Source organism: Tupaia chinensis, unplaced genomic scaffold (assembly GCF_000334495.1).
Source record: "Tupaia chinensis unplaced genomic scaffold, TupChi_1.0 Scaffold144982_1, whole genome shotgun sequence".
Lineage (NCBI taxonomy): Eukaryota > Metazoa > Chordata > Mammalia > Scandentia > Tupaiidae > Tupaia > Tupaia belangeri.
Genome location: NW_006204841.1, coordinates 1,704,760 through 1,719,704, shown reverse-complemented (window position 1 = coordinate 1,719,704; position 14,945 = coordinate 1,704,760). Strand labels below are relative to the sequence as shown.

The window sequence follows — 14,945 nt, the reverse complement described above, 5'->3', positions numbered from 1 at the left end:
GACGGCACCACCTACGCCAGCGGGTGCCAGCTGCGCGCCGCCAGCCTGACGGCCGAGAGCCGCGGCGAGAAGGCCATCACCCAGGTCAGCAAGGGCACCTGCGAGCAAGGTGGGCACGAGCGCGGTCCCCGCCACCCCTGCGCGACTCCTCTGGAGGGCATCTCGGGAGACGGACGGGAGGGGAGGAGCTGGCAGCCGCGGGGTGCTGGGAGGAAGGGGCCCCGCCGCCCCTCTCTTTTTCTGATGGATTTATTTTTGAGAGTTTTGTGAGTGCGCCAAGAAAGTGAGAAGTCGCAGGCCCGGGTGTATATGATAGGAAACATTTTCCCAGAACGCAGACTTGGCCATCCCCAAAGCTTTCTCCACTCGTGCTGACAGCTGGCAAGTCGATTTGCGAGAGCTGCCCCCCCACACACACACACACACCCACATTCTTTTGGGAACCCAGAGAGTTTGGCTTGAGTGTGGGGAGAGAGGGTGAAGCCAACAGATGAGGAAAGGAGTTTGACAGTGAAATACAGAGGAAGGACTTTCCATGGAAAAGTTGTTGGTCCCACGGTCAATTGATTGACTAGATTGTCAAAATTTCCAAAATCCAATTTCATAGGGATTTCCTATTCTTCAACAGTAAGGAAAACAATTCACTTCCTGGAAATGACAGATTCTCAAAAGGTGAATCTGGCTAGCTAATCACTTGTGGGAAAAATAAAATACAACTTCTTTGAAGACTGTTTTTCTGACGTCGTTTATGTGTGAACCTATGACCATTCTGGTTTTGTTTCTTGTCCTTTGTGTGTGTGTAATTTGTCCCCAGGATGCCGTAGTCGGTGGGAATGCCTTTGAGATTGTGTCTGATCATGTATTCTCAAGCCCAAGCTTGCCACACACGAAATGGGAAAATAAATCGAGTCCGGACTTGCAAAAAAAAGACTCTAATGCTTGCAGTAACATTTTCCATCAGCAGTAGTTTCAAGGGAAAGTTAGAACTCCAGCGTTGGCAGCTGCTCTCCTGGTCCCAGCCAGGGTAGAAAAAGGGAGAGGAGGCGGGTTTTCTGAGAAGAGTGAAGCTGTGCTGCTTTAACACAGTTCAGACTTCCTCCAACATTTCCAAATAATAATTCTATCTTTAGAACTTTTCTCAGAAGTTCTTATACTCATGGATTGTATGTTACCATTTCAAAGTTCAGTATTGAAAGACTTAAATCATGTAACTCACTATGAGCTATTGATAGTATCGCCACCTTCAACTTAGACCGTTCTCGCCCCAAATCATCCATGCGCTTTTCCAGCAAGAACACACATTCATTTCTTTGGATCTCCCTTCACAGTCACATCATGAAATGCATTGCTGGAGAATTCATTCCAAATAGTGAGATTTTTCTTATAAGTGGTCTAATGGGCAGTCCCCCCCCCTTTCAAAATCACTGCTACGTACCTGATTGGAGCAGAGTATTAGAATAGCTTGCTGAGTGTGAAGTGTGGCTGTCCCTTGTAGCCAAAGACTGGCTTACCCTGTTTTCTGTTGCCATGTACAGCTCTACACACGCAAACGGTATGATTGTGTTGTATGTGTTGAGATAAGCCAGTGAGGGAAACCAGTCTCCTCCCTGTGTTGACACCCAGAAACAGTGCCTCAAGGCTAGTCTTTTTTTTTTTTTTTTTTGAGAGGTTTTTGCTATAGGGCACGTGCGCGCACCAGACAGACAGACAGAGAGACAGAAAGTGAGAAATCACCCCCCAGGGGGGATGGCCACGCAGCAATCCCTTCTCCTCCATTCTCCTCGCGGGATCTTGGGCACGCACACACATGGGCACGTATGAGTTTAAGCCACCGGGTCTGGGACTCGAACCGCGGCCAACTACGTGGGAGTCCAGCAACATAGCCATTACGCTGACTGCTGGTCCCAAGGCTAGTCTTTATATCTGGAAAAGTGTTAGGAGAAATAGCACCTGACACTGAAAGCTTGACTGACATAAATTAGCTTTTTCTTCCCAATCTGGGCTGAGAGATAACAGAGATTGCCAGAGACATTAGGAAAGAGTGTGAGAGCCAGAGTCCTTTTCCACAACTCCTGATATTCCTCAGGTGCTGAATTACTGTTTGTAACCCTCATGACAGGCCACCCCTCCCAGAGCCCTGTGAGATAGTTCGGTTATAGTTCCTATTTGACAAGGGAGAAGACCCCTGGGCAGAGGGTGGAGTAAAGCTTAGTAAGTGGCAGAGTTCGGGCTCGCACACAGGGAGTCTGGTTCTTGAGCTCACTGTCGCCACTGCTGTGCCGGAATGCCTTTGGTGTATGTGTACACAGCACGTGTGCAATAGATACCTTTTGAACAATGGCTGGGTGCACACCGAGCCCTGGAAGAACAAAGCCACCAATCTGGGGCAGGGGAGAGTCAGGGAGCTTCCATAGAGAAAGTGACAGAGCTAATCCCTGAAAGCCAGAGAGGAGTCCAAAGGGGGGAAAGATAAATGAGGGATGGTGAGACCCGGTGTGTGTGGAGGAGAGGCGTCACCCCAGGTAGAAAGCACAGCGCCTACGGAGGCATGGAGGCGTGTGGGAATGTGGCGTGTTGATAAGTGAATGTGGCCGGGCGTAAAGGAGGTTGGAGAGAAGAGGCCGAGATGTTAAAATGAGAAGAGGCGTGTATGCCCCTTGGGGTAATTGGAACTTGGTCCTAAAAGTGCTGAGAAAGGAGACCCAGGTTCCACCAGTAAAAAAATAATTTCGGGGGCCAGCAGATGGCGGAGTGGTACATCGCTGGGTTCCCACGAGGCAGACGGCAGTTGGAGTCCAGACCTGGTGATTTGAAACTCATGCCTGGCGCATGCACATGTGTGCCCAACACTCCAGGAGGAGAATGGAGGACACGGGATTGTGGCACGGCCCTCCCCCCTGGGGGGTGATTTTCTCACTTTCCTTTTCACTGTCTCTGTCTCTCTCTGTGTGGAGAGCACACTTGCCCTAAAACAAACACCTCTAAAATAATAATAATAATAATAATTCTGAGGGAGAGGAGAGATGGATACACCAAGGGACCAAAGTAGCTAAAATGGATTTGCCCAGGAGCTGAGATGGAAGGAACCAGGAACAAATAGCGTGACTGAGAGCTGGAAGAGAGGAGCACCAGGGTCTCCTCCAGCCCCGAGGTGTGCCTGAGGGCGAGCGCACTCCTCTGAAGACAGGTGAGGACCTGCCTGTCTCGCTGCGTTCTCATTGCATCTTCTCCCTTCGTGAAGGCCAGGGACCTAGACTTGTGACCCTGAGTCATCTTTGTGGCCTCAGCTCTCCTGAGCACCAACATTAGATGGTCCCTCCGCACCAGTTCCCACATTTCTATATCCCCCTGCTGGTGGGAATTAGGTCCAGAGCAAAAGAAAGTGCTTGGTCATGGTCAGTGGAGAGAGCTTCAGTAAGAATTTCGATTTTCAGAAATTCCTTTTGTTTGGGAACCAGCAGTTAGCGTAATGGCTATGTCGCTAGACTCCCATGTAGTCAACTGCAGTTCGCGTCTCGGACCCGGTGGCTTAAAACTCACGCCGGGCGCGTGTGCGTGTGTGCGTGCCCAAGATCCCGAGAGGAGAATGGAGGAGAAGGGATTGTGGTGTGGCCATCCCCCCTGGGGGATGATTTCTCGCTTTCTGTCTCTATGTCTCTCTCTGTCTGTCCGGCGAGCGCACACGCCCTATAGCAAAAAAAAAAAAAAAGAAGAAAAGAAAAACATTCACTCTTTAAGGAGTTCATTTTTAGGCTCATTTTCTGTGAGTCTGTGATGCTGAGGCTCATGGGAAAGCCTGTTCGTATGCACACCAGGTATATCCCCAGTTCTGTGATCCAGGCTGGCTAGGGCTGGGGGCAGGATCACAGAGAGGAAATGCTGTCCAAGGTGCTTGTCTCTCTGTCTCTGTCTCCCTCTCTCATCAAAGAAATTTTTTAAAATAATAAATTTTAAAAAGAAGAAAATTCTGTCATTTGCAGCACCAGCCTCCCTTCGGTTAATAGGAGATGAGGGAATATGTGGTGTACATCCCTAGTGGAATTACTATTCAGCCTTTAAAAAGAAGGAAACCCTGTTATTTGTGACAACTTGGATGAACTCAGAGGGCATCAGGCACAGAAGACAGGTACCCTGAGACCCCACTCAAGTGTGAAAGCTAAAAATGTTGAGTTCATTGGGGACCAGCAGGTGGCATGGTGGTTAAGGTGTTGGACACTCCCCCCATGGCTAACCACGGTTTGAGTCCCAGACCGTTTGAGTGCCACCCCGGGCGGCTTCCATTGTCCCTTTCTCTCTCTCTCTCTCTCTCTCTCTCTCTCTCTCTCTCTTTCTGTGTGTCTCTATCTAGTCAAATTTTTAAAATTAATGAATGAATAAATAAATAAATAATAATTTTTAAAAATTTTTTAAAAATGTTGAGTTCATCAGCAGAGCGTAGAATGATGGTTATCCAAGGGTGGCAGGCGAAAGGGTTGGAGAGATCTTGGCCGACGGACACCCACCACATCTCAGTAAGGAAGAGTAAGTTAAAGAGACCTATTGTATGTCATGGGGGACTAGAAATAATAGCAGTGTGTTGTATTCTGGGAAACTGTCAGAAGATTAGATTTTACATGTTCTTGATGCAACAAATAAAATTTTGGGTCGTCAAAAAAATAGTGACGTATTTTTCTGTTTCTCTATGCAAAAAAAAAAAAAAAAAAACCTTTTCTGATGACCCCATAGGTATGTGAAGTGAGACATATGTTAACAAGCCTGAATTAACCATTCCACAGTGTACACATTTATCAAAACATGTTGTACATGTTTTGTATAAATATATACAATTTTTACTTGTCAGTTAAAAGAAGTGAGGGCCAGACCCGTAGGGCAAAGGTTAAGCACAATACATTGGGAGCTGGATCTCACATGGCCGATCAGTGGCTTGAAAATACACCATGAGGGGCCAGCAAGTGGTGTAGTGGTTAAGGTGCTGGACTCCCACACAGGTGACCACAGTTTGAGTCCTAGACCTGGCAGCTTGAAAATCACACGGGGTACTTGTGCATACATGCCCAAAATCCCAGGAGGAGAATAGAGATGGAACTATAGTGTGACCACCCCCCCCAGGGGGGTGATTTCTCACTTTCCCTCTCAATGTCTCTCTGTCTCTCTCTCCTGTGAGTGCATGTACCCTATGGCAAAAACCTAAAAGAAAGAAAACATACCAGGACTGTGTGTGTGTGTGTATGTGCATTTCCGATACTCTGACAGGTTAGCGAGGTGGGGGAAAAAGGGTTTGGGTACAACCCTGCCTTATTTCTCTATGCATCTCCTCTCTCTCTCTCTCTCTCTCTCTCTCTCGCAAGTACACATGCTCTGATGGAATAGCTTTCAGAGTGGAAGACAGGTGGCAGTTGCTCACGTAACAGAGCCCAAGTGGAGGGCTTAGTGGCCCAGGAAGGAGTTGAGACACCAGTGCAAGAGCAGTGGGAGACATTGAGTGATAGCAGTGAGCTTAGACTTTTATTGTGTTGTCAGAAAAGTCATGACATCTTCTTCTAAGTCTTTGTATGCAAAAATGTATCATGACTTTTCCGAGGACCCAGTAGAAAGTTTTTGTTGGTTTCCCTTGGATGAACAGGGCAGAGCAATCAGACTCCCATAAGAAAGCTGTTACAACAGGGCTCTGATGAGGCGCAGCAGGAAAACACAGCACTCTGTGTGACTGATCTACATGGGAAGGTTCCCGGTTCAAGTCTAGAGACCTCCCTGAACATGTCGCAAACACATGTGCCCATGATCTGGGGTAGGCTGAGGGTGGCGATAGAGTGTGGTGTGAAGACCCTGTTGGGAGTACCTTCTTTCTCTCTCTTTCTTACTCATGGAACAAAGAAACTGAAAAAAAGAAAACAATATAGTAACACCCAGAGATACTCCTTCTTCATAAAGTTTCTTTCTCAGATCTTAGAAGCATTGTCAAGTCTGGATTCCTCCATGGAAAGCTGTTGCTTGAGAGTGAAAAGCCAGGACCAACAGGTAGCATAATGGCTACGTTGCTGGACTCCCATGTAGTTGACTGCGGTTTGAGCCCCAGACCTGGTGGCTTAAACTCATATTGGGTGTGTGTGAGTGCGTGCCCAAAACACTGAGAGGAGAATGGAGAAGGCATTGCAGCGTGGCCATCCTCCCTGGGGGGTGATTTCTTGCTTTCTGTCTCTCTGTCTCTCTCTGTCTTTCTGGCGAACACACACGCCCTATAGCAAAAACCTCTCAAAAAAAAAAGAGAGAGAGAGAGAGTGAAAAGCCCTTCCCAAGCATTTTCTATGAGATGAACCTTCACAAAGCACCCTTATGTCACTTGCCCTTTGGCCAGTCCTGCCTCCGGATTACCTGCTCATTTTAGGAGACCCTTCCTCCTGAAGTCTCCCTTATTCTTCTCTTCACTCTCGGATCAAAAAGTCATATCCTCAAGAGTCTGCCCCAGCCCAGTAGAAATGCTTTACATTTTTTCTGGCTTCAGTTGCCTATCTTGAGCATTCTAGAATCATCTAGAATGCTGAATGACTCACTGGTTCTTTATTATCACTTTGTCCAGTTTTAATCACTGCATTTGAGGAAAGATTTGGAAAACCAAAGAAGCTTTAGAAAAGAAAATGGGCAGCCTTAAGAAGGGTCTTAAAGGACTTAAAATTCTTTTAGAGGAATCCAAAGAACAGGTTAATGTTTCTTCGCAGCCAGGAATTAGTTATTAAATGGAAGGCGCCTGACCGGCTGTTCTGCAGTTCTTCAGCAGACAGAATGAAAAGGCCAGGAATCAAACAGCCACAGGCACATTGAGACTATGCACCAGGGAGAACTTTCCATTAAAAGCAGTTGGATACTCTAACGTGTTCATGAGGCAACAGGAGAATCTCTTCAGCAGACCTGAGAAAGAACCTAAATGCAAAGGAGCCACACTGGGGATTATTTTTTACTTTTCGTTCTTTTCCACTCTGCAGCTCTGAGATGGACTTGATTAAGCTGAGCAGACACATGTATTAACATCCTTTCATAGGATTTCCATCCTGTCCCTGGAGCCCGGCCTCAGAGTCCGCTGTCGTCTTGCCTTCTAGAAGAAACTGCCTTATAAGGCTCCCTGTGAGATAGTTTAATGACCAAACACCCTTGGAGAGTGTCCAAGGCCAGCCAGCCTGCCCTTATTCTAACTCCATCCCAAGTGGATCAGAGTATGGTACTTCCTTTACCTCAAGCCACCCCACAAATAATCTGACCTCATCTGTGTTCTCGGTTATAAAACAAATAACATCTTATTAGGAGCTGCCAGAAAGGAAATCCTGAGTTACTGTCAGAAGAATTTTTAGGCTAGGGAATTAGAAAGTGTAACTTCTTTTTAAATTTAGAAGTGGCATGGTTCGAAAGCATTGAAATGGGAGGAGACTTAGGTGTCTATGTTAGTAGGCTTGCTTATTTTAGGCAGTTTTAGAGATTTCCTTTACAGGGGTACAGTGGGGAGCTCAAATGTCCCAGGAAAGCTTCCCCCAGAGTGTTCTAGGTGCATTTTCTAGGTCAATCAAGACTACCCCCTTTCCACCACTAGGCGTCAGAGAGAACGTGAGGAGTTTGAAAGAAAGCCAGGTTGATAATGTGAGAAAAATACTGGTTTTTGTTTTGTTTTGCTTTAGGGTGTGTGTGTGTGTGCTCGCTGGAGAAAAATAGAAAATGAGAAATCATGCCCCCCCAAGGGAGATACCCATGCTGAAATTCCTTCTCCTCTATTATCCTTTTGAGATTTGGGGCACCCATGCATATATGTTGCATGTTCTCCTCAAGTTGCCAGGTCCAGGACTTGAACTGTGGACTTGGCTATGTTGAATCCATCTGCCTCAACTACCACGCCACCTGGCTAACCCAATACTGTTTATTTTTTACTTCAAATCCATGTGTTTAATAGTCGAACTCTGTTTTATCCCATGTTAAATTAATGGCAACATGACATGACCTTTGAGAAATCTACTTTGTTGAATTGCCTTTACCATTATACAGAGGAAAACAGGGTGACAGCAATTAAAGCCAGAGCTAACAGTAACCACCCTACCTCCACGCACAGCTCCCTTAGTGTCTCTCCAAGCAGAGCAACACCAGGGAGAAGGACAGTAGGAGAGCCAGGGAGGGGCCACAGGCTCCCAAAGCAGGCCACAGTTATCTGGAAAATAAGAGAGGTTCAGACCAGGTAAAACAAACCGAGTAACCCAGTGTCAACAAAGCCCCATTCATAGTAGACAGTGTTTTTTTTGTTTGTTTTTTTGTTTGTTTTTTGGAGAGGTTTCGCTCTAGGGCGCGTGCGCTCGCCAGACAGACAGAAAGAGACAGAAAGCGAGAAATCACCCCCTAGGGGGGATGGTCACGCCGCAATCCCTTCTCCTCCATTCTCCTCTCGGGATCTTGGGCATGCATGCACACATGCCCGGCGTGAGTTTTAAGCCACCGGGTCCGGGACGCAAACCGCGGTCGACTACGTGGGAGTCCAGCGACATAGCCATTACGCTAATTGCTGGTTCCCAGTAGACAGTGTTGTGAGTGAAAGTGTTTAGAGTGGGTATTGATGAGGCCAAGGACAAGCCAACCTGAGCAAAGTCAACCACTGTGGCGAGGCAGCACCCTCTAAGCTTCAGGATAGTGTATACAGTCAACAAAGGTATATTAGCTACCTGCGTCCCAGGGTTATGGAGGAGGGTCAAGTACGTAGCAAATATGAAAGCACCATGTCAATTGCACAGCACCAGATAACTGTAAAGAATTATTAACTGGGCTGTCAACCCCTTGGGGGCGAGGACATAGTGGTGTCATGCCTTGCACTGAGTCATCAAGATAACTGACATTTGTCTAGTACTTTACAGCAGGGGTCTCCAGCCCCCAGGGTAGCCACATAGCAGGTGAAGCTTCATCCACGTTTACAGCCACTCCGCAGCCTTAGTTACCACCCAAGCCCCGCCCCCTGTCTTATCATTAGGCTCTGACACCAAAACGTGGAAAATCCCAGTATGCACTTCGACAACAAATCCAGTCTGACTTCGAATGCAGTTGCATTCTGGTTGCAGGAAGAGAAGCTCAGGGCCCCACTGATTCTGCATTACAGTGAGTCGTAGAGCTAGTGCATTGTGTATTACAGTGTAAGAATCATGGGAATAAAATGCACAATAAATGTAATAAGCTTAAATCATCATACACCATACCCTGGCCCCATGGTCCGTGGAAAATCTGTCTTCCATGAAACCAGTCCCTGCTAACGAAAAGGTTGGGGACGGCTGCTTTACAGAACTCCGCAGTTTACCAAGGGCCTCTCGTTGGCAACTCAGGACAACTCTGGAGTAAGGGAAATCATTATCCCAGATTCCAAACAAAGGCTCTGCCATCAGACAGCACACAGCCGATAAACAGCAGCTCTGGCATTTAAATCCAGGTGCTCTGCTACCGCCTTTCTGTTCACAGTCTGTCCCTTCAACCAGCAGCGTCAGCGTTCTGTGCTGTCTTTTCCTTCTGCAAACCCGGAATTATTTCAAAATGAAAAAGTTTAGGACAGAAGTGATTCAGAAGAGTCAACCCCTTGAGTGTGAGAAAATGTTTGGGATACCTTGGTGAATTTATTTTGCTTATTTTTTAAATGTATCAAGGGAGATAAATGGTACCTGCATGTCTAAGTAGGTCTATAAGAGCTTAATATGCATAAAATTAAAATTCTGTGTGGCAACAAAGTGTATGTCCGAGTTTAATTGGCTTTTTGTCTTATACGTGCTTTGTCTTATAAGAAATGTCATATCAGGGGCCAGAGAGACAGCAGTAACACAATGCTCTGTGATGTTGGACCCGTATGGAAAGGTCCTGGGTTCACATCTCAGGGTTGTCTTGAACACGCCCGTTGTACACATGTGCCTGTGGTCAGGGCTGGCCGATGCTGGATCGTGCCATGAGGATCCTCTTGGGGGTACTTCTCTCTCTCTCTCCCCCTCATATGGATGAAATAAATAAACATTAAAAAAAAAAAAACTTTACATTAAATGTTGGGCCAGCAGGTGGCATGGTGGTTAAGGTGCTGGACTCCCACCTGGCCAATCACAGTTTGAGTCCTGGACCTGGCGTCTTGCTTTCTTGCTTTCTCGCTCACTCTGTCTCATGCATGTGCCCTATAGCAAATTGAAAAAAATAATAATAAATAAATAAATAAATAAATCTTTTTTTAAAAAGTCATATTCAGGGAGCCAGCAAGTGGCATAGTGATTAAGGCACTAGAATCCCACATGTCTGACCACAGGATGAGTCCCAGATCTGGCATCTGGAAACTCACACCAGGTGTATGTGTGTGCATGCCCCAAATCCCAGGAGAATGGAGGAGAAGGGATTGCTGCATGGCCATCTCCCTGGGAGGTGATTTTTCATTTCCCTTCTCTGTTTCTCTCTGCCTCTCTCCAGCAAGTATACGTGCCTTATGGCCAAAATAAAATAAAATAAAAAGTCGTCTTCAGTGAGAGACAGTATTTCTTAAGTGAATGGCTATCTCTGAGGGAGCTCAAGTTGGCATACCTTTCTACCAGCTCCCTGGGACCGTGTAACATCAGTCCTTCCAGGGCCACATTAGAATCTCGGGGCCCATCTGCTCAGGTGCAGTCAGGAGGCTTCCAAAGGATCACTGGCATGACTCTTTGCCCAAGTTAGATCTCCAGGAGCATAAGGTTTGCTGCTTGGTCATTTTCCAGGCCTTTCTGGTGACTCAGGAGGGTAGAGGAGAAAATCAGATACAACTGTTAGCGGGCTGGAGTGTTCACTGTCACCTGAGGTTTTAACTTGGAGTGGTGACCTTGACCCTAGCACTGTTCTACTCCCAGTTCTCCCAGCTTAAATAATAATATTTACTCTACATCTAATCTCTGGTCCATTATAGGATTTACTCTCGTGAAGTAATTTGCATTTTAGGAATCGAAGCATATTTTTTATCTGCCAGATGACAACTTGCAGAAGACAGAAATCTTGTAGGAGTTGGAAAACTCAATTAAGCATAATCCATTTCGACTTTCTGAGACAGGAGTAAAGAGCACTTTTACTATTCTAGCAGGCAGACATACAGCTGACTCCAATCACCCTGTTCTTTCATGTGGTTTTCCTTGAAGGCAAGGATGTCTCCAGTGTTTTAGAGCCTTGTCTTTTTCCCTGAGTGAGAAGGCTCAAAGGCATTTCATTTACATCGGCACAGAATAACGGGCCAGGCCAGCGGTCACGTGGTTGATTGGAAAAGCTTCAGATCTGACATCTGTTCTGCTGTCTTCTGGCCTAACCCCAAGCAAGGGAGAAAAATGTATCAAGAAAGAGATCTCCTGAAGCATTCAGAAGGTTCTGAAAGAGACCACACAGAAACGAGGCTTGTGGAATTTGTCAGGAGAGCCCCAGCCCACAGAATGCAGAGGCTGCTCTCTTACTCCGTGGGAGCTTTCGGAACTTTGTGCTCACGGAACAGAAATCACAAAGTGAATTTCAACAGCAGCTGCAGCAATTACGCTGCAGTCCTGGCTTCCAAAGGACACCCTCAGGAAGCCATCGTGCCTTGGATGGCGAATTAAATGCTTACCCAGCAGTGCTGCTCTGAGTTAGAGGCAGTGAGGTTCCATGCCGAGTGTCCGCTTATTAGAGATGCTTGCCCAGCTGGAGAGGGCAGAATGGGACAGAGATCAAGACGCTGCCAGCGATTTGACAGGCCAGGGCTTCGGAGCCAGGGGCCCCTCTCTGCTCAGGTGTGTGTCAGATCAGAGCCTTGGAACAGGAGGACAAGCTGAGCAGACTCTGCTCTTTCTGCACCGCCAGGCCTTTGCCTTCACTAGAAGATAACCGGCAGGGCAGGTCTGTTCCAGACCCAGCTGTGCAGTGGCAGCTTAGCGGCCCCCTCCCTCATTCCTTCCTCCTCTTGTACCATCATCCGAGGCCTCTCTTCATCCGTCCTGCCTGGCCGATTGCATGCTGCCCCTTTTTTCTACTGAGCTCACAAAAATGTGGCTTTCTGTCTCCACTCCCGGCCCTTCCCGTAGGTACAGAGCATAGCCAACAACTTTAGAAATGGTGAGCTTGGGTGATACCAGCAGTTGGCGTAATGACTGTGTTGCTGGCCTCCCATGTAGTTGACCGTGGTTCAAGTCCCAGACCCGGTGGCTTAAACTCATGCTGGGTGTGTGTGTGTGCGTTCCCAAGATCCTGAGAGGAGAATGAGGAGAAGGGATTGTGGCGTGGCCAACCCCTCTGGAGGGGGGAGGGGAATTTCTGGCTTTCTGTCTCTCTGTCTCTCTCTGTCTTTCTGGCAAGCACATGCACCCTATACCAAAAACCTCTCCAAAAAAAGAAATGGTGAGCTTGGGCTAGCTGGTGGTTTGGTGGTTGAGGTAGCTGGATCCTACATGGTCAATTGTGCTGTTCATGTCCCAGACCCAGCAGCTTGAGAAACACATTGGGGGTGTGTGTTTGCAGATCCAAAATCCCAGGAGGAGAATGGAGGAGAACAGATTGCACCATAGTCATGCCTCAAGTGGTGCGTTCTCTCTCTCTCTCTCTCTCTCTCTCTCTCTCTCTGTCTGGTGAGTGCCCATTTACTATGGCAAACTTTTTTAAAAAGTGGTGAGCTTTGTTCATCCACTCCCCCAACTCCATCCCCAGACTCATGAGCTGCACCTGACACCCTCCATCAAAGCCATCAACAGAGACTTGGCATGTCACCTCTGAAAAGCAGCCACCTTAGTAGTCCTCGTCATTCAGGAAGACGGTCATTCCTTCTTCCCTTCACGCTCCCTTGGGATAAGTTTTTGCAGAATCATTAGGACCCTAATCCATTTTGTACGTCAGTCCCAAACCTATCACCCCTCTCAGCATCAACCCAAGGGGTAGTAGAGACAGTTGTAGCTCCGTGGCGACCATGGGCTTGACCGGCCTTCAAGGCTGACCCCCTGCGTGTCCTGACCAGTTCCTTCAGCCCTTTGCGCTCATCACCCAGCAGCCAAGACTTGACAGGTATGTGAAAAGAAATAGAGCAGAGTGGCTAAGGAGGCAAACTTTGAACTCAGACTGCTTGGGTCAAGTCCCCCCTCTGACTCTTAACTCCTTGTCCAACCCTAACTCCCTTCATCTGTAGTTTTCTTACCTACAAAACAGGCGGAATAATCATGCCTGCCACTTTGTGTTTAGGGGGAGTTAAGTGAAAGAATACATGGAAAACTGCGGTCCTTGGTACCCGATGAGGTCTCAATAAATGATGTTTCATTTCCATCTTTGTTGTTATTAGCATTATAAAACCTAGCATATGTTAGTTTGTAAGGCCTCGATTGTGAAATGGTGATGTCCTACTTTGACCCGTCCAAACATAAAACTGCTTCATGGATCCCCAGGTTGGACCTGACACGTGTTTAGACCCTGTGCAAACAACATGGCAGGATAATGTTCTTAGAAATCAATCCTTGGAAACTTCCATCTTGCTCCTTTTCTGACTCTGTAAGGATTCTAGAACAGAAAGTCCTACCTCTCTCCTTGAGAGATCACAGAGTTCAGATGCAGCCAGTCTATATGGGAACCAGCTGGGACGCCACGGGATGCCGGCCAGAGGGTAGCTTATTTTGTAGCGTGGACTGTTTCGGTCTTCAAGCTCGGTGTCTCACACGTCACTTTCTAAACCACCTCTTAGGTGCAGAGTCATTTTGGATTCACTGGTCACTCACATTCAGTAGTTATCCGTCTGTGCTTCCTGGAATGTCCAGCCAGTATTTTGCACGTGGAAAATGCTCAGTGATTTTAGTTGGTTGGCTCACTTACAGAAAAAAAGAAATATTGGCTCCATAGAGGAATGTGAACTAAAATCACAGAGTTTGGCAGAAAAGAAGTATAATTAGTGCCCATTAGGTAAATAATGGCTATTATCTTTGGCTTTTTGAGTTTTATTGGTGAAAAGAATAAAGTCTGTTAGTGCAGTCACAGGTGTATGTTTCTCTTATACATGTAGCCCCAACTTAGCGGGAACTGGTTTGGAAAATCCAAACATTTCATCTAAATGGACAAAAACTTCATAAAGAATGTGTATTATGAAAAACCTGTGCATGGATTTCTGATTTTTTTACTTGCCAGAGAGTACTTAAACTCACCAGAGAGAGACAGAAGGCAGGGAGAAAGCACTTCCCAAGGGGGAAGGGTCACACCACCATCCCGTCTCCTCCCCATCCTGTTGGGATTTGGGCACGTTTACACAGGCACCCAGCTTGTTTTTCAAGCTGCTGGGATCCACATTCAGACTGCAGCACTGAGATCCGGCTCCTTTAACCTCTAGGCTGTGAGGGCAGCCCTTGCTTTGTTTTGCTTTTTGGCACCAAAATAAACTCGCACTTCAATTCCGTGTTGCCATGAACTTGTCGAAGCCCTCACGTATTTGGACTCAGGAAGGTGCTCGCTTAACGCTGGTTCTTTGCGTGTGTAGGCGAGGTGGGTGATGATGTCCACCTGCCGGCATGGCTGGAGGGCAGGAGGAATACAGGAATGCAGAGGGAGTCCACGGAACTGGAAAACTGTTCAGACACCACCAGCATCAGCAGTTTGGAGGAAAACTGCCACAACGCCGGGACTACCAACTGTCCCTGTTCCACGTCCCTGTTCCTCAGAGTCACCTCCAGGACCTTACAAATCCTGGCTTCTTCAGGACGCTGATTTAATTAGTTTGGATGTGATCTGGGCGGCAGGACTTGAAGAACTTTCCAGATGATTGAATATCTAGCCCAAGTTAAGAACCATTATTCTGAAATGACTGCAAGTGCCATTGCGGTGCCTCATTACCTACGTATAATTATATAAAGATGGGCCAATTTGGGGGCCGGCAAGTGAAGTGGCAAGGTGGTTGGGGTGCTGGACTCCCACACGGCCGACCATGGTTCAAGTCCTGGACCTGGTGGCTT

The 14,945-nt window shown here is 47.2% G+C and overlaps 1 protein-coding gene across 1 annotated transcript in view; it reads left to right on the top strand.

Annotated features, from left to right (window-relative positions):
* Window positions 1-14,945, top strand: part of IGFBP7 (insulin like growth factor binding protein 7) — a gene marked incomplete at its 5' end in the record, with an annotated part of 94,052 nt that continues 79,107 nt past the window's right edge. The window contains 1 exon segment of the mRNA XM_006167714.3: window positions 1-109. Coding sequence (XP_006167776.2) covers window positions 1-109 — 109 coding nt within the window.